The sequence below is a fragment of the Rattus rattus genome, chromosome 6 (assembly GCF_011064425.1).
Source record: "Rattus rattus isolate New Zealand chromosome 6, Rrattus_CSIRO_v1, whole genome shotgun sequence".
Lineage (NCBI taxonomy): Eukaryota > Metazoa > Chordata > Mammalia > Rodentia > Muridae > Rattus > Rattus rattus.
In genome coordinates this window covers 62,244,928-62,270,227 of record NC_046159.1, presented here as the reverse complement: position 1 = coordinate 62,270,227, position 25,300 = coordinate 62,244,928, and the positions used below count along the sequence as shown (strand labels likewise).

General features: G+C 36.1%; 1 protein-coding gene and 1 non-coding gene across 8 annotated transcripts in view; both read left to right on the top strand.

Moving 5' to 3' along the window:
- Znf638 (zinc finger protein 638) overlaps positions 1-19,765 on the top strand; it is a 75,370-nt gene extending 55,605 nt beyond the window's left edge. For 5 of the 7 annotated variants that reach the window (XM_032906234.1, XM_032906231.1, XM_032906233.1 and 2 more), the window contains 8 exons: positions 5,253-5,290; positions 9,234-10,449; positions 11,036-11,101; positions 11,973-12,888; positions 14,369-14,470; positions 16,822-16,920; positions 17,683-17,801; positions 19,455-19,765. In XM_032906234.1, coding sequence (XP_032762125.1) covers positions 5,253-5,290; positions 9,234-10,449; positions 11,036-11,101; positions 11,973-12,888; positions 14,369-14,470; positions 16,822-16,920; positions 17,683-17,801; positions 19,455-19,520 — 2,622 coding nt within the window. In that variant the 3' untranslated portion in view covers positions 19,521-19,765. The remainder of the gene's footprint in view (positions 1-5,252; positions 5,291-9,233; positions 10,450-11,035; positions 11,102-11,972; positions 12,889-14,368; positions 14,471-16,821; positions 16,921-17,682; positions 17,802-19,454) is intronic. The other 2 variants (XM_032906235.1, XM_032906232.1) reach the window with 1 other exon arrangement.
- On the top strand, positions 16,131-16,259 carry LOC116904680. Its single transcript, XR_004388378.1, has one exon. It is a non-coding gene; the product is annotated as a small nucleolar RNA SNORA5 (small nucleolar RNA).
- Positions 19,766-25,300: the final 5,535 nt, after the last annotated feature.

The window sequence follows — 25,300 nt, the reverse complement described above, 5'->3', positions numbered from 1 at the left end:
TAGCCACAAAGTATTGACTCATCTGGAGGTAGAGATGTTCAAATTCTTCATTAAATCTGCCAAAGGGGAACTGTTAGGAACAGATATGTCTCAACAAAAGATAAATTACTTTAAATCTCAAATTTTGTGGATTTCTGACGTTTTTGAAAACCATCTATGTATATAAGACAATCTGGACTGTTGTCTTTATATCTTAATAATATCTTGAAAGTTCTCTCACAAAGTCAGCAATATGTTTGCTATTTGGCCCTTAACTCACATGTATAATCAACTCAGAAGTTTGTAATGACATTAATAGAGGGACTGGCTCTAAACCTTGTACTTTTGAACTTTTAACAAATAAATTCTATATCAAAGCAAAGTTATGATTTTAGCTTAGTTATCAAATGAGATTATGACTGTACAATTCAATCTAACTAATTCCTCCCTGTCAAATTACAAGCAGTTTTAAATTCCTCATAAAAACAACTTTAGAATAACCACTTTCAGCCCCCCAAAGTCCAGGGAATTGGGGTGATGACTCCTCTATAACTTCTTCAAGCTGTACATGGGTGTTGAGATATCCTTGGAGGTTAGGGGGTAGGAAGAATGAAGCAAATGCTGTAGCCGATGTGTCCTGACTGGACCCGGCTGAAAGTCCTTGAGACCAGGATTCCAAGTAGGCAGACTCTGTAAAATACAACTCTCAAGACAAAAGTTTAGAATTGAGATATCTATTTGTTTGATTCTTCTGAATAAATTTTTCAGGCGGTCTACCTAATCACAAAGCACAAAGCACAAAGACAAAATCTTTCTCCCAAAATACTGTGTTCCTTAGTCTGAAATCAGAAAAGCTTGTATATTGCATTCTCTCTCAGAGTAATAATATAACCATAAAACTCAAAGTCACACCCATCATGAAGACTAAACCATTTTTTAAAAAGGAAGTAAGCTAAACAATGAGCCTGATAGGCTTTTGTACTCTATGATATCAGGAAATGAACCCAAAATTCCCGCGGAGCCCACGTTAAGAGAATTCGAGCTTCCTGTTGTGGTAAATAATCAGAAGTAACCACAAACCCTCGCTAGCCGGCATCAACGAGCCATATGGCCTTTAGTGGGGTAATTCATAAAACAAACCAAATACCTTCTATCAATTCCAATATCAATAAACAACATATCAAATCAGGACTTTTGCCCAAAATATCTCAGTCTGTTAAGCTCTCTACCCGAGCCACAGATTTTTCGTCCCGAGCTGGGGACCAACCAGGGCCTTATGCTTCCTAGGCAAGCACTCTACCACTGAGCTAAATCCCCAACCCGGAGCCACAGATTTTTATTTAACCTTAATAACTTCTATAATATATGTCTGCATTCACTCTCCTTGGTGTTACAGACATTTATCACAACTCTCTACTTGGAGTTTGTGACCAGTTTTTCCCTAAGTTCCGAACCATAGATGAAAATCACCACGTGATTTGGGTAATCTCTTTACTCTCCTTAAAACAAACCTAAACACCTTCTATCAATTCTAAAACCAATAAGCAACTTAAAACTCAGGACTTTAGCCCAAAATATATCCATCTGTTAAGGTCTGTACCCGGAGCCACAGATTTTTCTTTAACCTCAATAACTTCTACAATATATGCCTGCATTCACTCTCCCTGGTGTTACAGACATTCAATCACAATTCTCTACTTGGAGGTAGTGACTAATTTTTCCCTATCTAAGTTCTGAACCATGGATGAAAATCCCCACCTGATTCAGGTAATCTCTTTACTCTCTTCTTTCTAAAAAAAACAAACGCAATCACCTTTTAATAATACCTGTAATTAAGAAGTAGCTTGTCTAACTAGGATTTCAACCCAAAATTCCCATGGAGCCTACGTTAAAAAGAATTTGAGTATCCTGAAAGACTTTCTAAACAACTTTCTTTAAAAAGCAGCTTTTAATCTCTAACTCTCTGAGCTGCCATCACTTATCACACAATAGGAGACCTACAGCCTGCCAGCCCAGGTGGCTTCCCCGTTTCTTGTTTGAATTCCCGTGCTTAAGATATCACATGACTTAATTAACATGGTGCTGGCCTCGTCTTAGAAAATAAAAACTTTCTCTTAGGATTACTAGTGGATTCTTGCCCATCACCTTGGTTCGCCATCTGTTGTTGTAAAAATGTAAGAATAAAAAAGTATGGGTTGTCTTTTACCCCCTAGGTCCTGCACCGTGGTGCCCCAAGATATCTGCTAGATAGCTTGGCGGAAACACATCCCAGCTGCACACTTTCCTACACTCAAACTGTCAGATAAAAGAACACACAACACGATAATCTTAGATCCAGTTGATAAGATATAATTGCCCACTTAATCATACAAAGCCCGGTACCATCCATCCCTTAGGAACATTAATAACAACCTGTAAATACACAGAGCAGAATCTTAACATCACCTGCCATGGCTTCTCACCCTCTCCTCTCTCCTGTCTCCACCTTTCTGTCTCCTCCTCTTCTACAAAAAATTTGTAAGAAATTGAGAAGGCATAAAGGAATTTTATGAAAGCTCAAGATACATCATGAGTGTGATCTCAAGAATAGTCTCAGATAGTGATCAGACTTCTCCTGAGTTTAGATACTTCATTATTTTGGTTATTTTAAAAATTGTTTTAATCTCTTACAGTTTTGATTATTATGAGAACAATACATGATATAAATTAGTAATTTTGAAATTTGTAGCTTCGTTGGGATACTGACTTGTAAAGAGACTTTGTATAAACTGGGTGGAGACGTTGGTGGCTCACGCCTTTAAACCAGCACTCAGAAGGCAGAGGCAGGTGGATCTCTGAGTTAGAAGCCAGCCTGGTCTACAGATCAAGTTCCAGGATAGCCAGTGCTACACAGAGAAACCTTTTCTCAGGAAAAAAAGAAAAAGAGACTTGGTAGAACTACTATGAGTTTCTGTAGAAGCAGGTGCTATTGATCCATTATTGCTTTCTGGAAGGAAAAAAAAATTGTGTTTTATTATGTTTATTAGAAGATGTATTAAATAAGAAAAATCTTACATGTTCTTAGTTTACATGACTGTATAATAGAATATAAGTAGAAAAGTAATATAAATACATCTTTAAAAGAAATCAGGGTGAGTTTGGTGATACACGTAGTACTTGGGAGTCAGAGGCAGGCCTTATTATAGAGCAAATTCCATGACAGACAGGACTACACAGAGAAACTGGCTTGAAAAACAAAAAACAAAACAAAATTAAATTCAATCCAATTTAGATTGTGTTTTTTTAATGGTTTCATTGTGTTTCAGTAGCAGAGATAAATAATAGAGACTTATACTTAATATCTGTGCTTTTTGCTAATCTTTCTAAATTCTTGCATTAACTAAGGAAAGATCTCTGTGTGTGTGTGTGTGTGTGTGTGTGTGTGTGTGTGTGTGTGTGTGAGAGTGTGTGTGAGATATCAAGTAATAAAATATCAGAGGATAAAAAGTACTTTGAAGACAAGTCAAGATAAAAAGGATTAGGGCTGGAGAGACGGCTCAGCGGTTAAGAGCACAGACTGCTCTTCCAGAGGTCCTGAGTTCAAATCCCAGCAACCACGTGGTGGCTCACAGCCATCTGTAATGAGATCTGATGCCCTCCTCTGGTGTGTCTGAAGACAGCTATAGTGTACTTATATATAATAAATAAATAAATCTTTAAAAAAAAAGATAAAAAGGATTAAAAAGTCAGATAAGGTGACACATACCTGGTGTTCCAACACTTACAAGGGGATAGTATTAGTTCAGGGTTTGCCTAGACTACATGAAATCCTGCCTCAACCCACCCAACTCCCCACATAAAGGGACAGACACAAATGAATGGGGAATTCTATATATTAAAATGGTAAGTTATAACCCCCTGCAGAAGAATCATTTGGACGACTTGAAGGAAATAGGAAGAAAACTGTATAAATATAGGAAGAAGATATTTTTATGCAGACAGGCAATGACAAAGACCTTAGTATATTTCTGGTGATGGGAGAATTTCTGGGCCAGCAAGGTTCTTGAATAAAGGAAATTTATTACTTATTATTCCCAAACCTGACCACTTGAGTTCAGTCCACCTGAGTTCAGTTCCTGGGTTGCATTCTCATTCAGGTTGTTCTCTCACACTGTTCTTTTCCCTTGAATATAATAACACAAAGTTTTAAGAGTTTTAAAGAGGCTTCAATAGTCCTACTGTGAAAATCATTGAAGTGATTATTTTTTTTAAATCTAAAGGCTATTGTTAATCCTTTTGAATTTCATAAATGTGTTTTGATTACATCTGCATTATTTCTTCTCTTAACTTCTTCCACGTTGACTCCTACCTTCCTAGTGTCCCTGCAACCTTTTTAAACATATTAGTTTTCATTTTTTTAGACAGCTCATTGAGCCCTTCATTTTGGTCCTCCATTACATTGCTTTGGGGAGGGGTGGGACACTCATAATATTTAAAAGGATTATTGCTGTAGCATTTGTAGGTGTGCATTTATGTGTATACATCTGTGTAGAGGCTAGAGGTAGATACTGAGTTTCTTCCTCAATTGCTTTTCCAGCTTACTTTTTGACATAAATTGTCTCACTGAGCTAGAGCTCACTGTTGGAGTTAGACTGACAAGTTAGACAACATGACCCAGGAGTCTTACTATCTCTGTTCCCCCCATCCACTCAGCACTGAGATTATAAGCATGTTACTGCTCCCCAGTTTTTTCAGATTTGTGCTGGGAGTATGAATCAACATCCTTGTACTTGCATGACAAATAATTTTTTAACCTAGCCATCAGCCCCACTACTCCATATTGCTTTGAAGATTTGCCTTAAGTTGCCCAGGCTGGTCTTAAGTTCCTGAATTCACACACCTTCCAAGTAGCTAGGGTTATAGGCCTGAACTATGCCCAATTTAGTGGAACACTTTTAAGTTTTCCTTATAAATACAAATCTTTAAAACCAAATCTACAAGGAATGTGTTTATGTCATGTTTATTGGTTTCCTTCTAAGTAAAAGATGTGCTTTCAGACTTTTAGATTTTATAAAGGTTTGTCATATCTGTCAATATCTCATAAATTGGTAATTGGACTTACTCTGTAGTGTAGCAGCAGGTTTTAATAAGAAAAAAATTTTTTTGGAATATCTAGATTGTTTAGACACAGAAAACTAACGTTTTCTACTTCTTTTTACTTTTATTATCTGTATTTTATTAAATACTAAAGATCCACTAGAATAACCTCTAATAAAATGTGAATTATATTATAGGTTCAAAAGAAGAATGATCCAGAACTTGGAAAAGAAAGGTATGTTGCTTTAAGGTTTTTTTCTTCTTGATTTTTGTGTATTGTTTAAGTATTTCTGGATCTTAGAGTAACTATTATGTACTGAAAGTTCCTACCTGACTGTTCCTGTTGGTTATGTGTAAGCTTGTTGTCCTTTTACTTTTGGGTTCTGTTTGGCCCTTGGGATTGTTTTGGTTGATGGCTATATTTAAACTCATTCAGGTGTTTATTGACTATTTAGAGAAACTGGTATAAAAATATTGATTCTTTATGCTTTGTAAACCATCTGGAGCAGTTCAATCTGTGATAGGTATGATATGCCCTTCACTAGATTGTTCTGTTCCAAAATAGCTAAATACAGTTTTATATTTTCGATCTTAAAATTTCATTAGCTTAAAATAAAAATAGAATGTTCAGTGTATTTTTTTTTTCTTTCTTTTCTTTTTTTTGGAGCTGGGGACCGAACCCAGGGCCTTGAGCTTGCTAGGCAAGCGCTCTACCACTGAGCTAAATCCCCAACCCCCAGTGTATTTTTTTAAGTTGGTACAATTTAAGACTGTTTGAAAGTATAGAATGGGAGTATTTGTCCAAAATTTACTACTTCGTATCCACAAATGAAGCCTGATTTTCAATCTCTTCAAACTACCAACAAAAACATTTGTTTTAGCTATGATGTTTACTATTTATTAGTCTGTTTTTAAAAATCTTATAAGTTTAATAATTTGAAAATGTTTAAATAGAAAAGTAATTATTTGATACTTTACAATGTCTTATAAAATTCTTCTCATTAACTAGTTTTTTATAAAATCGGACTATTTGGGGTTGTTAAAATGATCATGAGCATATTAAAATACATTGGTAACTCATAAGCCCCATTTGAGGTTACTGTGTGTCACCACATATCTTTTTAAAAGAAAGTTTACCCTCAACCAATAATAGTCATGTGAAAGTCCGTAGAAAGCTTAATAATTACAATGTCATACGTGGTCGTATGGGCAGACCTACAGTTTTGCTCTATTGGTAGTAAGAAATAGATTTCCCCCAAAATTTATTTTTGTGTATTCTGTTTTGTAATTTTTTAATCTGCAAAAAACTTGTTTTTATCAGAAACAGTGGGTTATTGTCTTTTTATTGGTTTTGCTTTCCTCTTAGAAACTCAATATTGATATGTTTACAGATAGTTTCTAGTCTTCTTAAATTGTTGTTTTTAAAAGTGCTTCCAATTTCATTTTTTTCTGACATGTATTACAGAGAGAAAAATGTGGGGTATGGCTAGAGTATTTAACATTACTTTTGGAGTAAACCTATAACACCCTCCCCCCAAAAACCAAAACAAAAACCAAAAAACCAAAAAACTGTACTGGTGTTATTTGTTTTAAATAGAGTCTTTTAGAAGTAAATATGGTTGCCCATTTACCTTAAAGCATAATTTTTTTGTTTCTAATTAATGTGAATTCTAATCACAGATTGCTTTGAGGAAATTTTATATTTATAGTTTAATAGTAACTTAAATTATCCTTCATTAATCCTCCCTAAATATATCCTATTTATGTGTCATTTGATTATGACTTTAAATAAGGATGCTAGATGAAATTTCCCTTTTTTAAAATAATATTGGGGAATACCTGGTGAAACTTTGCAATTACTTTTCTCTGTTAAATCTTATTCTAAACTGTCTTGAGATGTGTGCATTATGGTGTCATCTTCTACCCTCATGTCTAGCTTTTATAGTATTCCTTTTTGGGAAATTCTTAATTGGTAAGGTTGGGAAGTAGGATCACCGTATACTAATTGGTTGCCTTTCTGGAATTTTTTTCATGCTGTTACTCTGAATGTGACTGTTTTCCTTTCATTTCCTTAAAAACAAATACAAGCAAACAAAACTGTTCTTTTAACTCTGGTCTTAATATTGTCATTTATTTGACATCTCACTGGTATTCCAAACTAAATTGATCATTAACATTGAAACTTTCCTTCATTATAGCTAATGAACAGATACTCACTTTTAAAATAATGTCTAAGAAAACACTATAATTCTGAAAGATTTACACAGTCTTTAAGTGCTGGAGAGACATCTTAACAGTAAGAGTACTTGTTGTTCTTTGGGAGAACCTAAGTTCAATTTCTCGCAGCCACATGGAGGCTCACAACTTTGTGCAGTTCTAGCTCCAAATGTTCAGTGCCTTCTTCTGACCTCCAAAGATTCATGTGCTTACACAGTGTACATAGATTCACACAGGCGCGTGTGCGTGTGCACGCACACAAACACACACACACAAATAAATATAAACTTTAAAATGACCGTCACAGAAGCAAAATATGTAACTGAGCTATCTTTACTAACAGACCTGTGTTTCATGTTTGGAATTGTGTAGTTTTCTTAATGTAAATGGTAACTTTTTAAACATTTTAAATATGGTAATCGAGAAAGCCTTGTTATATCTTTCAGATGATATTTAAAAAGTCTTCATGTTTGTTCAGACTTATAAATGTTTCTATATAGTTCAATTTATAAATCGTTAGGATCAATATATAGCTCACTAATGAGGCAGGAATTTGAGTTTATTCTTTATTATAGATATGAATCTTGTAATTTCAAAATGCTTGTACTTTGAGGAATATCCATGTAACTCTGAATGTCACAGTTGTTTTTTCGTCATATTTGTGCTTGACCACAGATTCTACTCTAGTTCCAAGAGTTTTGAATACCTAATATCAGCCCTTGGTATCTTCGGTGTTAGAAATAGCAATAATTTAAGATGGGAGCACTTGAATATACTAAATAGCTCATACAGAAATTACTATATATTGTTATTAAGACCTACGGTTCCTAGATGTTCATCTTAAACTTCTTATGCTTCACAGGGAACAGTATGTTTATTTTAAACTTCCGGTTATTCTTCTGGGGGAACCAATTTATTTAATTTAACAATTAGACCCTGGCCAGGGCATATAGCACCTTTTTGAAATCTCTGAAATAAAAATAGCATCTTATGACAGAGATAGACATTATCTAGTATTGTCAAGTAAAGCACATGTGGCCATCTTCTGAAAAGCATGTCAGAAATGACAGTTTATCCTCTCCTTGGAAACAAAGAGTTAATAATACTAACTATATTATAATGTTTGATCCCTTTCTGGTGTCTTTCTCTAACTTTCCATTTGTAACAAAATTACATGACTGTGTTAGACATGATCCTTTTATATACAATTAGCCATGCATTTTCTTTAGTTTATCTAGATAATCAAAATATATGATAACTAAATGAGTGGTTTGTTTATAGTAAGAGTGTATGTTATATTTAGGTGGTTCTAACAGTTTTACTTAGAATTTTAAATCTTCAAAAGTTACCTAGATGATTCTAAAGAAAGGTTTCTTTTAAATGTTATCATTCATAAATACATTTTTTTTTTAGAAAATTTAAAGTAGGTCTTTTGCATTCAAAAAGGAGATAAAATGGTTAAATGGCATTTCTCTCCATGCCAGTTTCATGTTGTTTTTACGGAAGTTCAGTATCCATTTTAAGTTTACATGTATGGTCACTAACTTTATTGTAAAACTGTACACACTTTGTTTAGCTACCTGTGTCATGAGTAAAGGGCTAATAATAATCTGAGATGTCTCAAATTTTTGTTCAGTCTTTTTAGGTACAAACCTGAAGCAGGAGTGAAAAATTGTTAACTCACACAAGTAAAAGGAAGATATTAACACTCCTAGTTTTTCTGTTGTTTCCTTTGAATTAAAAAGATAGAAGCTCTCTATATTGTTCACCTTGTGTATTTCCATCAGAACATCTTGGCCACTTTAATGCTGATTGGCTGGATTTCCCAGTGCTTATCATTTGTGCATTAGGAAACCTGTACAGTTGGCATCAACAAGGTTATTTACAATGATTGAATTCTCATCATAGTTTGATTTTTGTTTGTTTTGTGTTCTTTTTTGTTTGTTTTTAAATACTTTTAGCCCTGACTTGAAAAACAGTCCTGTTGATGAAAGTGAGGTACAAACAGCAGCTGATAGTCCCTCTGTTAAACCTAGTGAGGTTGAAGAAGAAACCACTTCCAATATTGGAACAGAACCTTCAGTGCATCAGGAAGAACTTGGTAAGGAAGAACCCAAACAAGCCTTGTGTGAGTCTGACTTTGCAATTCAAACACTAGAACTTGAAGCTCAAGGAGCAGAGGTCAGCATAGAAATTCCTCTTGTAGCATCCACTCCAGCCAATATTGAGTTATTCAGTGAAAATATAGATGAGTCTGCTTTAAAGCAGCAGATGTACGCCAGTGACTTTGAAAAGGAAGAGGCGGAAGTTACAAACCTTGAAACAGAATTACCAGGATCCGACAGTGTCTTCATAGAAGAAAGGAACATCAAGGGAATTCTAGAAGAGTCTCCATCTGAAACAGAAGATATATTTTCTGGAAGTGCACAGCCTATGGTAGAAGCCATAGCTGAAGTGGATAAACATGAAACTGTTTCAGAAGTACTGCCATCTGCTTGTATTGTGACCCAAGTACAAGGAGGTTTCGAAGATGAGAAGTCTGTGAGCAAAAAGGATATTACTGAAAAAGGTAGTGTGGATGAAAAGGAGGAAAATGAATTTAGTACTACAGAGACCAGAATGGATTTACAAGTGAAAATGGAGAAGGCTGAGGAGAGTGAAGCTAACATATTTGCAGAAAAACTGGAGAAGATTATTGCAGCCATAAGAGAAAAGCCAATTGAAAGTGCTGTAATCAAGGCAGACCCAACTAAAGGAGTGGAGCAGAGCAGTAAGCCTGATGAAACTGGTAAAACTAGTGTGCTGACTGTATCAAGTGTGTACAGTAGTAAGTCAAGCATCAAGGCTACTGTGGTCTCTTCTCCTAAAGCAAAAAGTACACCTTCAAAAACTGAAAGTCAGAACATCTTTCCAAAACCTGTGCTTAGAGAGCAAATAAATGCTGAAAAGAAAGTTTCAGCCAAGGAATTTGGTCTGCTTAAAAATACCAGATCAGGCTTGGCAGAAAGCAACAGTAAATCCAAACCCACTCAGATTGGTGTTAACAGAGGGTGCAGTGGAAGGATCTCAGCCCTTCAGTGCAAGGATTCTAAAGTGGATTACAAGGACATAACAAAACAGTCTCAGGAAACAGAGACTAAACCTCCCATCATGAAACGGGATGACAGCAACAATAAGGTGAGGAGAGTAGAAGAATGGCTCGGTGTACCTTTGAAGTGCATAGCGCTGTAACTTTAAAGTAGGAAGTGTAGTTTTGGTTCATGTTTTCATCTCTTCACTCTAGCCCCAAGCTCCCAATTCCCTGTCTAAAACAGTTCCATTGATAAAAAAGCTGGTAGACATTTAGAGTATTGAGCTCAAAGTTCCCATTTACTCACACACTTGGAAAGTATTACATGGTCACAAATGTAGCTGAATTAAACTTTGGTCCGAACAATAACTGCTTTAAAGGATGGGTCTGTAGTAGCTCCTAGGATGATCATTGGCATTCTTGTTCCTCTGAAATTAAAACTTCTTTTATCAGTTCACTAATTGCCTAAACTTAGATATTGTGGGCAAAGAGGAAAAAAGATCTTAGAAACTGAATTTAGCTATAGCTTTTAGAGACTTCATATACCATTAAATGATTATTGATTTAGTTTGGTATATTTGTTAAAACTGTTTGCATAATTGACCATTTGCTAATTAAGTTTTTTCTTTTTTCTTAAAGAACAGTAATAACCTGGGTATAAATTCTTTTTTTCTGTATTTCTTAATATTTTAGGCATTGGCTTTGCAGAACACTAAGAATTCTAAAAGTACTACTGATAGAAGTTCCAAATCGAAAGAGGTAAAATGAGACTATCTGCATTCTCTATATACATTCTTCCACAGCAGTACCCATCTGTCTTAATACACTTGCCCTCACCTTTTCATAGTTAATGTAATGTGGGTTTTAAGAGAGTGAAAGGTATATAGGAATGAAATGCTTTCCACTAATTCTTTGGTGCTGTTGCTGTGGTAGACCAAATAGTTTTATATACTCTGTGTGCTAGCTGTGGTTCATTGACAGCATATTAAATGCCAAAAACCTGTTAGAAATTTCTTTACTATGGTACCAATTTTAAAATAATGTTTTCAAATACAATTATATTAGCTATTAAGTTTTAGTAATCGTCTCAGAGTTTTATCAATATGAACTTCAAACTTCCTTAGTATTATATGAGTTAAAAAATACATGTAAATTAATTAATATAGTAAACTTTTTATTTTTGAGATACTTTTAGGTGTCTAGTAAGTTAACATTTGCTAGATACTTAACATATGGAAGAGTAGATTCTTTGTATGACAGTTGTTTTGATAAGTGTTTGAAATGTAGTTTTAAAGTATAAATTATTACTTTTAAAATTAATTGTGTGCTGTGTGTGTATATTCTTGAATGTATATACTCTTACATACACGGAGGTTAGAGGACTTCTCTCTTTTTACCATTAGACCTGGGTATTAAACTCCAGTGCACTTGGTGCCAGGCACTTTTACCCACTTAGCCATCTTTCTAGCCTTATCACTTTGGAACCTTTTTAAGATAAAACATTAATTTTGTTTTAGTATCAGGGAATGTCTTTACAGTGAAATTCTCACAGATGATCTGCATATTAGTTTACTGTGACTAGCCAGTGGTCAGTCATAGTTGACAGTGCTGATTCTTAACTCTCTAACAGGAACCATTATTTACATTTAATTTGGATGAATTTGTTACTGTGGATGAAGTCATAGAAGAAGTAAATCCTTCTCAAGCCAAGCAGAATCCATTAAAAGGAAAAAGAAAGGAAGCCCTCAAAATCTCTCCTTCCCCTGAACTTAACTTAAAAAAGAAAAAGGGGAAAACTTCTGTTCCTCACAGTGTTGAGGGAGAATTGTCCTTTGTAACATTAGATGAAATAGGGGAGGAAGAAGATTCAACTGCGCAAGCTCTAGTCACTGTGGATGAAGTCATTGATGAAGAAGAGCTCAATATGGAAGAAATGGTAAAAAATTCTAACTCCCTTCTTACCTTAGATGAACTAATTGACCAAGATGATTGCATTCCCCACAGTGGACCTAAAGATGTTACTGTCCTGTCCATGGCTGAAGAGCGAGATCTTCAACAGGAACGCTTGGTAACTGTTGATGAAATTGGAGAAGTAGAAGAGTCAGCAGACATAACCTTTGCTACTTTGAATGCTAAAAGAGATAAAAGGGATTCTATTGGGTTCATTTCTTCCCAGATGCCTGAAGACCCTTCTACTTTAGTTACTGTAGATGAAATACAGGATGATAGCAGTGATTTTCATTTAATGACTTTGGATGAAGTAACTGAAGAAGATGAAGACTCTCTGGCTGATTTTAACAACCTTAAAGAAGAACTGAATTTTGTTACTGTGGATGAAGTTGGAGATGAAGAGGATGGAGACAATGATTCAAAAGTTGAGTTAGCACAAGGCAAAATTGACCACCGTACAGATAAAAAAGGAACTAGAAAGAGGAGAGCTGTGGACCCAAAGAAGACAAAACTTGATCCCTTCTCCCAAGTAGGTCCAGGAAGTGAGACTGTTACACAGAAAGATCTGAAAACCATGACTGAAAGACATTTGGCAGGTAGATACTTGAAAGTGTTCATTTCTTTTCTGTTTCATGAGATTATATTTAAAACTGGTGGTAACACAGTGCCACAGTGGGAATAATGTCATGCTGTTGGTTTTCTGTAAGCTGGCAGTGACAACCACTCAGGCTTTCCACAGAAACAGGTACGGGTTGCACACATTTAGTTTACAGAGCACAGGTTATACCAAGTTGTTAAACCTCAAGAAAGGATGTCAAAACCGGGAGACAAAGTGAAGCAGCCAGTGTAGAGCTTCAGTGAATAGATTGTATTATGGATTGGGGGAACGAGTTTTTAAAGTGAACAGTGTTCACATTACGGTGCCTCCCACTTGTGGCTTAAATTGAGGTTTAGAAAAAGCAGGAGGAAAAATCATGGAGGTGTTGTTCAGCTTTTTTTGTAAAGACAGGTTCTCACTGTGTGAACCTTTCTGACCTGGAAATCTGTTTGTGAACCAGGCAGCTTTGAACTCACAGAGATCAGCTATCTCTGTTTCTGCTTCTTGTGTACTGGAATTAAAGATGTGAATAACCACACCTGGCAGATTTTGGTCTTTTGAGATGAGGTCTGACTCTGTAGCCCATGTTGGCCTAGAACTCAAAATACAGAATTGAACTCAGAATATTCTTGCTTCCCAAGTGCCAAGATTACAGGTGAGAGTCACCACACATGGCACAATGATTTTGATGGTATAGAATAATAGAGCAGCTTGCTTGCTTGCAGGACAAAATTAATTTCCATTTAGAAAACTTTGAACCCAGTTGACATACTATATTACAGAATAAAGTCACCTTGGTGAGAGGGAATTCAAATAGTAGTTTATTTTGTTTCCTTAGATGTTATAATTGAAACTATTTCATGTGTTAATAAATGTTTACTTTGTAAAGGTTAAAAAAAAAAGTAAGCCAGGTAGTGGTAGTGTGGACCTTTAATCTCAGCACTTAGGAGGCAGAGGCAGGCAGATCTCTTGAGTTCAAGGCCAGCCTGGTCTGTAGAGCAGTTTCAGGACAGCCAGGGCTGTTACACAGAGAAACCCTGTCTTTGTTTTTGTTTTTGTTTTAAATGAAAGAAAACCTTGAAATTTTTAACTAAAGTAAGAATGGAATATCAGGAATATCTCCTTGGATTGGCCAGGGAAAGTATAAAGCCATCCCGTGAAAGGAATAATTGTTCAAAACACAAAAGGAAAAACATGAGATGTTATTCTAACTAAACTGCTTTTTAACATAGATTTTTATTTAGTACTATTTCCTTGCCATGTGTGCTGGCACATGCCCGAAATCTAGCACTCAGCTTTAGAGACATAAGAAAGTCTCAGAAACAAAAAGTCAATCTCCCCAAATGTAAGGTTTTTTTGTTTTTTGTTTTTTGTTTTTTTGCAAAAAAATATTAGAATCTCTAGTTAGTTTAATATGTTAAATTTAAAGCAATTTAAATACTGTTAATGAAGCAATAAATTAGGCTTTCTTTTTAAAGCTAAAACACCATTGAAGAGAGTTAGACTTGGGAAAGCATCACTCTCACAAAAAGTGGCAGAAGCAGCAAAAGGCGAAGAGGCCTTCCAAATGAGTGAAGGAGGTAAAGGGGCTATTTGGGTGGGGAAAAAAAACACACAGCATGAGATCATGATGGAGCTTTCACGTATAACCAGCTAGAAACTAGAAAGGCATCAGGCAGGCATAGAAGAGCCCTGTAAACTTCTTTCTTCATAATTTAGAGAGGTTTTGGAACAGTGACACTAGAACAAATCTATCTGTTACTTACAGTTGCTTCCAGGCATCCAGCCAATAAATTAAACAGAATGCTTAAACAGCATTAATAATATTTAAGTTGATACAAATAAGGATTATAAACATTGTCACCAACAGATAACTTGTCATTGTATTTAATATGTCATTATATCCAATATCCTTCCTTTTGTTGGCAGTAAAGTGCTAAGGTAATTCCTGATTTCAAAGGGTTTGTTGATTAGGAATGGTAAAGGAAGCCTCTTCCAGTATGACAGTGTCCCTTCACCATCTTCGTTGTAGTCCGTCTTTACCCTCTGGTTGGAGGAAAAGTTCTTTGAATCTGATCCCTCTATCTTCCTTGCATCCTCCATACCTTTTTATTTTATTTGCTAACCAATGATGATAACATTTCCTTTTCTATTACCTAGCTAACTCCTCACTACTTTCTTCTCTATTTACCAAAGAGAATGAATCTTCTCTGATGGCCACCTTGAGTTTTACCTTTATCGACTCCTTACACATAAACTACACTAAACTTTCTGTCATTAAGGGACAAAAGTCAGTGTTGCCTTTGGAATACCCCCTAGCAACAAAATACAGCATCTAGAGTAGTGGTTTTCACCTGTGGGTCACTACCCCTGTGGTATACATACCTCTGTCTCCAAAAAATATTTAGGTTCTGATTCATAACAGTAGCAAGATTATAGTTATGAAATAGCAACAAAATTTTATGGTTGGGGTCATCACAACAGGAGGAACTGTATTCAAGGGTCAGAGCATTAGGAAGGTTGAGAAGCACTGATCCAGACATTTTTAAAATGTTTCCCCTCTTATTTTAGTCTTGAGTTCTTGGCATTGTTTGTTACTGTTTATCATGTCTCATGACCAAATTGGTATCCCTTTTCTATAACAAAATTTTACACTAAGCTGTAGTTAATAGTTGTATTGTACCAGTAGCTCCTAATGTGAGTTCCTTAGTATTTTTGTTTCGTTTTTTTGTCAAAGATTTATGGTTCTTTTAATAATTGTTTTTCTATTAATTTCCTCAAAAGACCTAATAGCTTCAGAAAGTCATTTGCAACTCAATTTTAAACTTAAATGATTTATTTTAGTCTACTCTTAATTATTATATAGCTTTTATATAATATAATACTGTAGTGTGTAATCAGTCCATTATTAAAGCACATGTGCCTTTGGAGTGGCAGGAGCAGATAAAGTAATAAATAAGTTAAAATTTATTACATTAGTAAAGAAAATAAGAGATCAGAAGCAGAAAGAATGAGTTGTTTGACCATCAAGTCAAGGAAAGGATGTATACGCCCTCAATAGACTTTTAAGATTTGATGGGTAAGATTAAAGTTTCTGGGTAGGAACAACTTTAGGACAGAATTACTCTTTCCTTGTGCTTATTTCCATTGATCTCATACTTTCCCTCCAATTTGGAATATCCAAATTAAAATTAACTCTTGCCAAGGCTACAGAACTTGACTCTTAAAAGGAGGACTGTGTGTAGCTGTGTCAAATTCAGTGCCTGTCCTAATGATGGCATGCACTGTCCCAGAAGGCTGCCATAGAAACTGTGACTCCTGAGACCTGTTCCCATGCCAGATTCAGGATGAATTTAGTCACACACATCAAGGAAAAAAAAATAGAAGAGGACTGTGAGGGCTAAAAGAAAGGGAGAACAAGAAAGTGACAGGGTTGAGGAAAGGACAGTGTTTCGTGCAGAATTTAGATCATATATAGATATATATATGTGTATATATATGTATGTGTGTATGTATGTGTGTATATATATATACATATATATATATACACACACGCATACACACAAATATATAGCATGAAAACAAGACTATTGTGTGGGAGCAAATACAATGTATTTCACAATGATGTGAAGATTACAAAGATATCATGAGACTCGCTGTTTCCTAATTTAACTAAAAATAATACTGATTGTCACCCTTATCTTTTCTGAAGCTATACCAATAAAATTTTACATAGGTTTTAGCCTTATTTCTCCTACATCCATTGAATATATCTATATTTGCTTCTCGGATCAGGGAATCATTAACTAAGGCATATTCAAAGTTCAATGAATTTTAAATTAGTTTTGAAATTTAGAAAATATCTAATGTTAATTTGACAAATCTATTTTAAATAACTTCATGTTTTTCCTTGAACTTTTAATGACTTTAGTTGATGAAGCTGAACTAAAGGATTTAGAACCTGATGAAAAACGCAGGAAGATTGAAGACTCTTCTATAGGCAAATCAGTGACATCTGATGTCTCTGGAGGTAAAGTAAAAAATGACATTTGCTTTTTAATACCTGTGAAGTCAAAAGTGAGCAGGTTAACCTTGCCTGGTGTTCCTGAATACAACTTATCTAGGGTATTTTTTATTTAATCCTACTTTTTATGCTTTTTTTTTTTTTATGCTTTTTTTCTTGTTGTACTGTTTGCTGCTATGGTAAAAACTGGGTTATATGTCCCCAAGCAAAAACTCTAGTTACTAATAGGAAACTTTGCTTGTAACCACTATGCTGAATTGAAGGGTTTTTACTTGTTTAGCAGCCCAGCATTGTGCAGCTTTTCCATCTTTAACCATTAACAGGGTGTTTTTGAGATGTTTGTTTTCTAGTCTCTCATTCTTTTTTTTTTTTTTTTTTTTTTTTCAGAGCTGGGGACTGAACCCAGGGCCTTGCTCTTGCTAGGCAAGTGCTCTACCACTGAGCTAAATCCCCAACTACTCTCTCATTCTTTAACCTACAATCGAAGCCATTAGCATTGTGGCTTCTCTGGAGATTCTGGAATAAAGATGCATGTTTTGAACTGCTAGGAGATAGAGCTTAGTAGTAGAGTGTCCTAGGTTCAAGATCTTCAAATAAAATAAATCCATGTTTTATGGCTTCATTGCTGTTCTAAGTATACAGCAGTATGTACTCTGTGTGTGTGTGGGGGGGTGTACTATGTGTTAAGTGTGCTTGCCAGATTTGGATAAAGTGATTGATTGACACACTGTTGATGGATTTCTCTGTCTCTTTCTTCCTGTCTTCTAGATTTAGACTTTCTTGTTCCGAAGGCTGGATTTTTCTGCCCAATTTGCTCCCTCTTCTACTCAGGTGAAAAAGCAATGGCAAATCACTGCAAGAGCACACGTCACAAACAAAATACAGAGGTAACACATACAAATCTTCAAGTGTTGTCACCATCTTTTGATTTAAAATGAGTCTGCCTAAAGTATATACTTTTTGTGAGAACTTGAGTATTTATCCCAGTTCATTGCTCCTAAGTTGAAAAGTCCCTGTTTTTCTGTGTCACTGTATGTTACTGTGGTCTCTAGCCCTTATCTTTCTCCTAGAGCAATATCATTGTCTAGAACAGACTGTGTAAGCCAGTAGTGTCTTGTAGACCTCCTTTATAAGACTCCGCTTATCCTAATGTTCTGTTGCAAATGCCTGTACATGTTAGTATTTCTCAATTTCTAGTTAGAAGAAAAATGTTAGTTTCTTTTTTGTTATGTATGTTCTGAGAAGGTGCTGCTCTAGAGAGTTACTTTAGCCATGGCTGAAGCAGTAGTTCTGCTCCTGATTGTCTGAGGCTGTTTCATACATTCTGTGTATTGAACTTTTAAAACCAAGCTAGTTAGTAACAGACCTTGAACCTAGAGTTTCACCCAGATTTGTTTACTTCTATGTCTAACCCCTCCATCACACATTTTATTAAATTTACTATTCTCCTTATGCTTTTAACCTATTATATCTTGCTTTTTTTCCCATTTGAAGTCTTTTGACTGAGGCCAGATGTGGTGTCATACACCTTTAATCCTGTTACTCTGGTGGCAGAGGCAGGTGAATATTTTGAGTTTGAGAATAATCTACTCATAGAGTTGAAGGCTAATCAGGGAACTTTGCTTTAAAAAGAAAGAAATTAGTTAAAATCTTGCAACTGCTTCATATTATCACACTTGGAGTAATATACATACTGACTGGTTCTCTGTGATACTGCATAACCTGCCTGGTCTGTGTCTTTACCTCTGTCTTGTTACTCGTTTCCTTCCTTGTACCTGACACCTCAGATGTCATTATGCCATTCCTTTAATTACTAATCCTTTCCTGTCTTTTGGTCTCTACTCAAATATTAACTACTAAGAACGGCCTTTGCTCAAAAAAAAAACAAAAAACAAAAACCAAGCTCCAAAACCCACCTGGGGTGGCACAAGCCTCCAGTTTCAGCACTTGGCGGGCAAAGGCAGGCAGATCTCTTTAGTTTAAAGATAGCCTGATCTATATAGTGAATTCAGGACAGCCAGGACTACATAGAATAACCTGTCCCATAAAACCAAAATTAAGGAAAAGAAAGCAAACTTGATCTTACATCCACAAAAAGATCAACTTTACATAATTTCTTTGTTAATATTTTAATTTTGTGGTGCTAGGGATTTAACCCAAGAATAAGGACAGGCTCAGCAAGGACTTCTAACACTAGGTTATACCCTACACTACTGCTTTGTTCTGGTTATATTTGGTATATTAATTACCACCACCTACAGTGATTTCCGTTTTGCTTTTCTTTGGTTCCTTCTTTATAGGATAAGCACTTGGACAAATGCATTATTTTTCTTATCTACTACTAAGTCCCAAGCCCCAAGCATAATGCCTGGCATATCATGGAATATCAGAAGGATTATTAGGGCAAGGAATGAATGTAATGAAGATACTGCTTTAAATTTAAATTTTAAATTAAAATAAATATAATGAAATACTCTTAGGATTGCATACATAGCAAACAACATCTAACAAATGTTTCATATTGAAATTGCTTTTAACAGAAGTTCATGGCCAAGCAAAGGAAGGAAAAGGAGCAGAATGAGACTGAAGAAAGAAGCTCTAGGTGATGGAGGAGAGGAGGGAAGAACTCAGTAGAGATTCATTTAGGGTCCAGTTGATTTGTGTATTTTTGTTATCATTTAATTTGTAATTTTTGTTTCAGAAACATATTCATGTTGTACAAATTTCTGATTGCCCTTGATGTAGAGAAACTGATGGGAAAATATGATGGGTTTGATTTTTATATCAAATCATCAGGCATGGAAATACCTTTTAGAAGTGTTAAAATAAATGTTCCTACTGTATATTTCAACACTGTTGTGTTTGTATTGATTTGTAAAGGTTTGCTTGCCTCTGGATACAGGCAAGGCTCTTCTTTGCATCCCCGGGATGTAGAGTATTTGGCAGTCCATGTGTTACTGGAAGTAATAGCATGATGTGTTACTTTGTCTCAGCTATTCATGTATATAGGTCTGATTCTTACGTGCTCAATTTTTCTGCATAATGAGATAACATCATGTTTGGCCAAGGTAAGTTTGAGTGAAATATTGCTTAACTTTTATATGTGTTAGGAAAGCTTTATTTTTTATCTGTTTGTAGAAAGGACCTGCCAGATCATGGAAGTACTAGTTTAGATATACAGAGCAGTTTCTACTTTTTATGGATTTCCAAATATGATTTTAAGACATCTAAATAATTTAGTGTGTAAGAAGTTGGAAAAGCCTCAAAAAAAAAAAATAACTGAATGTTTTCTAAATAGAGGCTAGACCCCATCCTTCCTGATCAGTCAATACTTCAGACATATCTGCTAACTTAAGTAGGTTTCATTTCTGACCCCTCGGCATTTCTGTATAACTAATAATAGAAAGAAGCGGCAACTCAGAAAATCTCACTTTAGGTGCAGCCCACCACAGCACAGAAGGTTCTGCTATACAGCCAACAGAAAGTGAAGTTCTGGGGCTTGAGTAATGGCTCAGAGGTTAAGAGCACCGGCTGCTTTTATATATATATATATATGTTTGATATTTAGCCACCTACATGGTGGCCCACAATCATCTTAACGCCAGTTGCAGAAAATCTGACATCCTTTTTTGGTCTTCATGGTGCCAGGAATGCTTGTGGTACTACACAGACACAGACACAGACACACACACACACACACACACACACACACACACACACACACACACACACACACACACAGAGAGAGAGAGAGAGAGACAGAGAATACCTATACACATAAAATTATGCTAGAATACTTTTTAAATGTTTTTAAAGTGAAGATTATACTACCTTTTGTTTTCCTCTGCCATTCAAACTAATTGCATACTCTGTTCAGCCCACGATACATTACAGAATACAGGCAACTAACTAGGGAAGTGAAGGGGAAAATGTTGGCTTGTGCCTGTCAAGGCTCTTGGAGTTAAGAAGTAACAAGAAGGGCTGCAGAGATGGCTCAGCGGTTAAGAGCACCCGACTACTCTTCCAGAGGTCAATTCCCAACAACCACATGGTGGCTCACAACCATCTGTAAAGAGATCCGATGCCCTCTTCTGGTGTATCTGAAGACAGCTACAGTGTACTTATATATAATAAATGAATAAATCTTTAAAAAAAAAAAAAGAAGTAACAAGAAAAGATTCTAAATAGTAGGAGAAAAATAGGCCAATATTTGCAACCAAGGAAGCTTTAGATTTCATCAGCCTAGACATTGTCTGGGTCAGTGTTGGTCCTTATTCTTAGCACCTAGTAGGAAAGTCTTATTTCCTTTTAATTATCTGGGAAAAGGCTACTTTCTTAATGTGTCAGGATTTGAAAGTTAGTGTAAAAGGAACTGCTAAAGCATGAAAGTGATAAGGGGTTGTTTCATTCCAATGACCAATAATGACAATTGTGTCACAAATAATTTTCCCTTGTGAGACTCTCGTAGCAGCAGATTTTTATTGAGTTTTTTTTTTTTTTTAATAAAAGTGTTCTTGATGTTTTCAGAAGTATGTTTACCTTTCTTTAATCTTGCTGCTGTGAAGTACATGTTCATAACAGATTCTGCTTACTGGTGGAGAGTTGACTTTAGATTGATGCTCACTTTGTAGAAGTTTCTGTCATTTTACCAGTAGACATTAAAGCAAAAGTAGGCCACATTCACCTTGGCCTTTATAAGAAGTACTTTTATTCTTGTGTGCATGCATGTGCGTGCGTGCGTGCGTGCGTGCGTGCGTTAGTATCATGGCTTACATGTGGGTTCTAGGAATGAAATCCATGTCATCAGGCTTGGCAGCAGGTACCCTTATTTTTTTTTTTTTTCTTTTTTTTTTTTTTCGAGCTGGGGACCCAACCCAGGGCCTTGTGCTTCCTAGGCAAGCGCTCTACCACTGAGCTAAATCCCCAGCCCCCAGAGGTACCCCTTATTAACTGAGCCATCTTGCTATAAAATTTTAGATTTTTACTTCATTCTCTGTTAATGAATGTTACAGAAACTTGCCTTTTGAAAAAAAAAATGCATCTGCATGACAAGCATGCCTTGATGGCCCCAGAGGCCAGAAGAAGGTATTAGATCCCCTGGAGCCAGAGTAACAGGCATTGTGAGCTGCCGTGTGGGTGTGGGAATCAAACCTGCTTTCTCTGTTAGAGCAGTCTCTGCCCCCTCCACCTTAATTTTTGAGATTGTTCTTTCATTAAACCCAAAGCTTTCTATCTTAGCTAGACTGACTGGCTAACAAACAGAGGGATCCTCTTGTTTCTTTACCCTCCCAGGTTACAGATGCATACATTATTCTTTTTAAAGCTATGTCTGAACCCAAATCCAAATAAGTTCTATACATTGTGATTGTATGGTGGGCCTTTATATAATTATTAATAGTTTTTCAGGGCTGCATTTGATTCAGAGATAGGACATTTGCCTAATACATACACATGAGGCACTTAGTTGAGTGCCTGGCTTAAATGTTTTGTTCTTTAAGACAGGGTTTCTCTGCATAGCCCTGTCTTTTCTGGAACTTGATCTGTAGACTCCTCAAGTAGACCCCTCTGGCCTTGAACTCATTGAGATCAACCTGCCTCTGCCTCCTAAGTGCTAGGGTTAAAGGTGATTGCCACCACTTCCCATCCAGGATTATATGTAATATAAACATATGAAATATATTTTTTTGTAATTTCTTTGGTAAACTAGGGGTTTTATTGGATTCGGTGTTTTGTCTAGATATTTATATTTTATTTTTGTATGTTTTGGAAAAGTACTCATCTGCAGTTGAAAAAAATAATCTAATACATAGTTTGAGAAGTATTTCACTTGATCTAGATTTTATTGATTGCAGACCAGTTGTATGTTGTCAGTTTATAAATTGGAAGTTCTATATGTTTATTGGTTTTGGTTTTGCCTTTTCCTCAGGCTCTTTCGCACAGGAAACCCAGGGCCCTTTATGTGTCAGACTGGTGCTTTGTTCTGAGCTCCAATCCCCGTAGCACTAGTTGCATAATCCACCCTGTCTTAGCTAGGGTCTTATTGCTGTGAACAGACACCATGACCAATGTAAGTTTTATAAAAGACAACATTTAATTGGGGCTGGCTTATAGGTTCAGAGGTTCAGTCCATTACCATTTGGCGGGAACATGGCAGCATTGCAGAATCCAGGCAGGCATGGTGCAAGAGGAACTGAGTTCTACAAAGGAAGCCAGGAATAACCTGAGCATCCTCAGGCAGCTAGGAGGAGGGTCTCCAAGCCCACTCCCAGAGGACACACTTCCTCCAACAAGGCCACACCTAATAGTGCCACTCCCTGGGCTAAGCATATGCAAACCATCACATACTCTAATTGCCTGGTGGGCGCCTGCAGGGAAATGGGTAGGACTTTGGGTTTCCTAGACAAGGGAACCCATAATGCAAGCATTAAACCAAGTTTACAGCACATCCCTGGTCCTAGAGACCTTATAATTTGATTGCTTCTGTCTGTTAAAACTGCTATGGACAGTGCTGTGTGCCTCATCAGAGTCAGAAAAATACCTGATTTCTCTCCCCTCTTTCTTTCCCTCCCTCCCTGACTTTAGTGAGACTTGTTCCTCAGCTTGGAGCCATTTAAATTCTGATGTTATAATTCTCAAATTTCTGGAACAATCTACTGTTTATAAATTATTACTATGGAGGCAGAGGCAGGTGGATCTTTTTTGAGCTTAAAGCCAACCTGGTCTACATAAGCAAGTTCCAAGCCAGTCATGGCTACATAGTAGGTCCCTGACTCAAACAGACAAAAAGAATTACAGTTTAGGAACTGTGGGATGATAGACAGCCCGTCAGATTGTTTACTTTGATGTTGCTTTAGGCATCACGGCCAGAAATACACTGTACCAGGGCTAAATTATCTACCTTGTCAGTCAATGTATATGCACTTTTCACTGGGAGTTGTAGTAGTTTTACCACCATCTAGATAAATCCAAAATTATATTTAGTTTCACTTACCATGATTACATTTTTAAATCTTGTGTTAACGATTTTATAAAATATTTCAATTCCTCTGAACTGACTTTAAAAGTATATTAGTATATTTTTAAATGTCTATGTTTTTCCTGTTCAATTTATATTACCTTTCTTGGAATCAGGTAACTTTCTTTGTTAATTTTATCATTTTCTTTGGGAGAGGGCTACGTTTTGGGAAAATTTTAAAGTTTTTTTCTTTTTTAAGGGGAGGTTTTATTGGAATTATTTGCATGCTGGGGTGTTGACACAAATCTGTGATCTTGTCACTTAGAGGCTAAGGCAGAAAGATTGTTAATTGCAAGCCCATCTTGACTATAAATTTCCAGGCAAGCTTGGTAAATAATACATAGAGAAATATTATCTCAAAACAGAAAAGGGAGGTTGGGCATGGTGGCACATACCTATAAACCCAGCAGTCAAGGAGGTAGAGGCAGGCAGATCTCTGTATTCAAGTCCAGCTTGGGCTCCACAGTGAGTTCTAGGACATCCAGAGCTTTGTAGTTACTTCTTAGCTCTGAGTTACTTAAATCTTCATAACGAAAACGGTGTACAACATCTCTGTTTAGGTTTCTGAGGTAAGTGCTGAACTTAGAAGTGTGTATGTGAGTGTGCATATTGATTGACCATCTGTCTATAAAACATGCTTTGTCCTTCTGAGAGACTTACTTGAGAACGTGAGCATGAAGCACTGCATGACTATATAGCTTGTGCTAAGTGCTCTCTGGGTAGCTTAGATATGAAGAGTTAAACACAAAAGGAAGAAATAACTGTTAAAGAGGGGCCTCAAAGTAAAGCCAGGTTACAGTACCATAAGCTTTTAGAAGTTGCATGTAATAAATTCAGGTCTATACCAAAAGCAACTCTACCAATTAACAATATCTAATGGGTATTTATAGCACATTTCACACAACACAATGTGTTTTAAAATGCACATTCTTTTCAAGTGCCTGAGGAACGCTGATATAAATCATGTTCTTGGGGTGTAGTAGAGTTAAAACTAGAAACCTGCAGCAGAATAACAAACAACTACTAAACATTTGACGATTAGATCACACACAAATAGCCCATGCCAATAGTGAAATGCTTAAATGAGAAAAGAGATCCCAAAATAACTAGGTAAGCACCTACCTTAAGGTTCCAGTACAAAGTGGGTGGGGGTAGCTAGAAAATAGAGCAAACTAAACCCAAAGGAAGCAAAATAGTTAAGTAGTGAAATTAGGCGAACAATAGAAAAGTTAATGAAACAAAATGCTCTCTAGAGTTAATATAAATTCTAACAAAGGTTAGAATATATATATAGTCTTCCCCACAAGGTGACACCATTAATCCCAACACTATAGAGGCTGAGCAGGCCAGCCTGGTCTGCCCAGTGAGTTT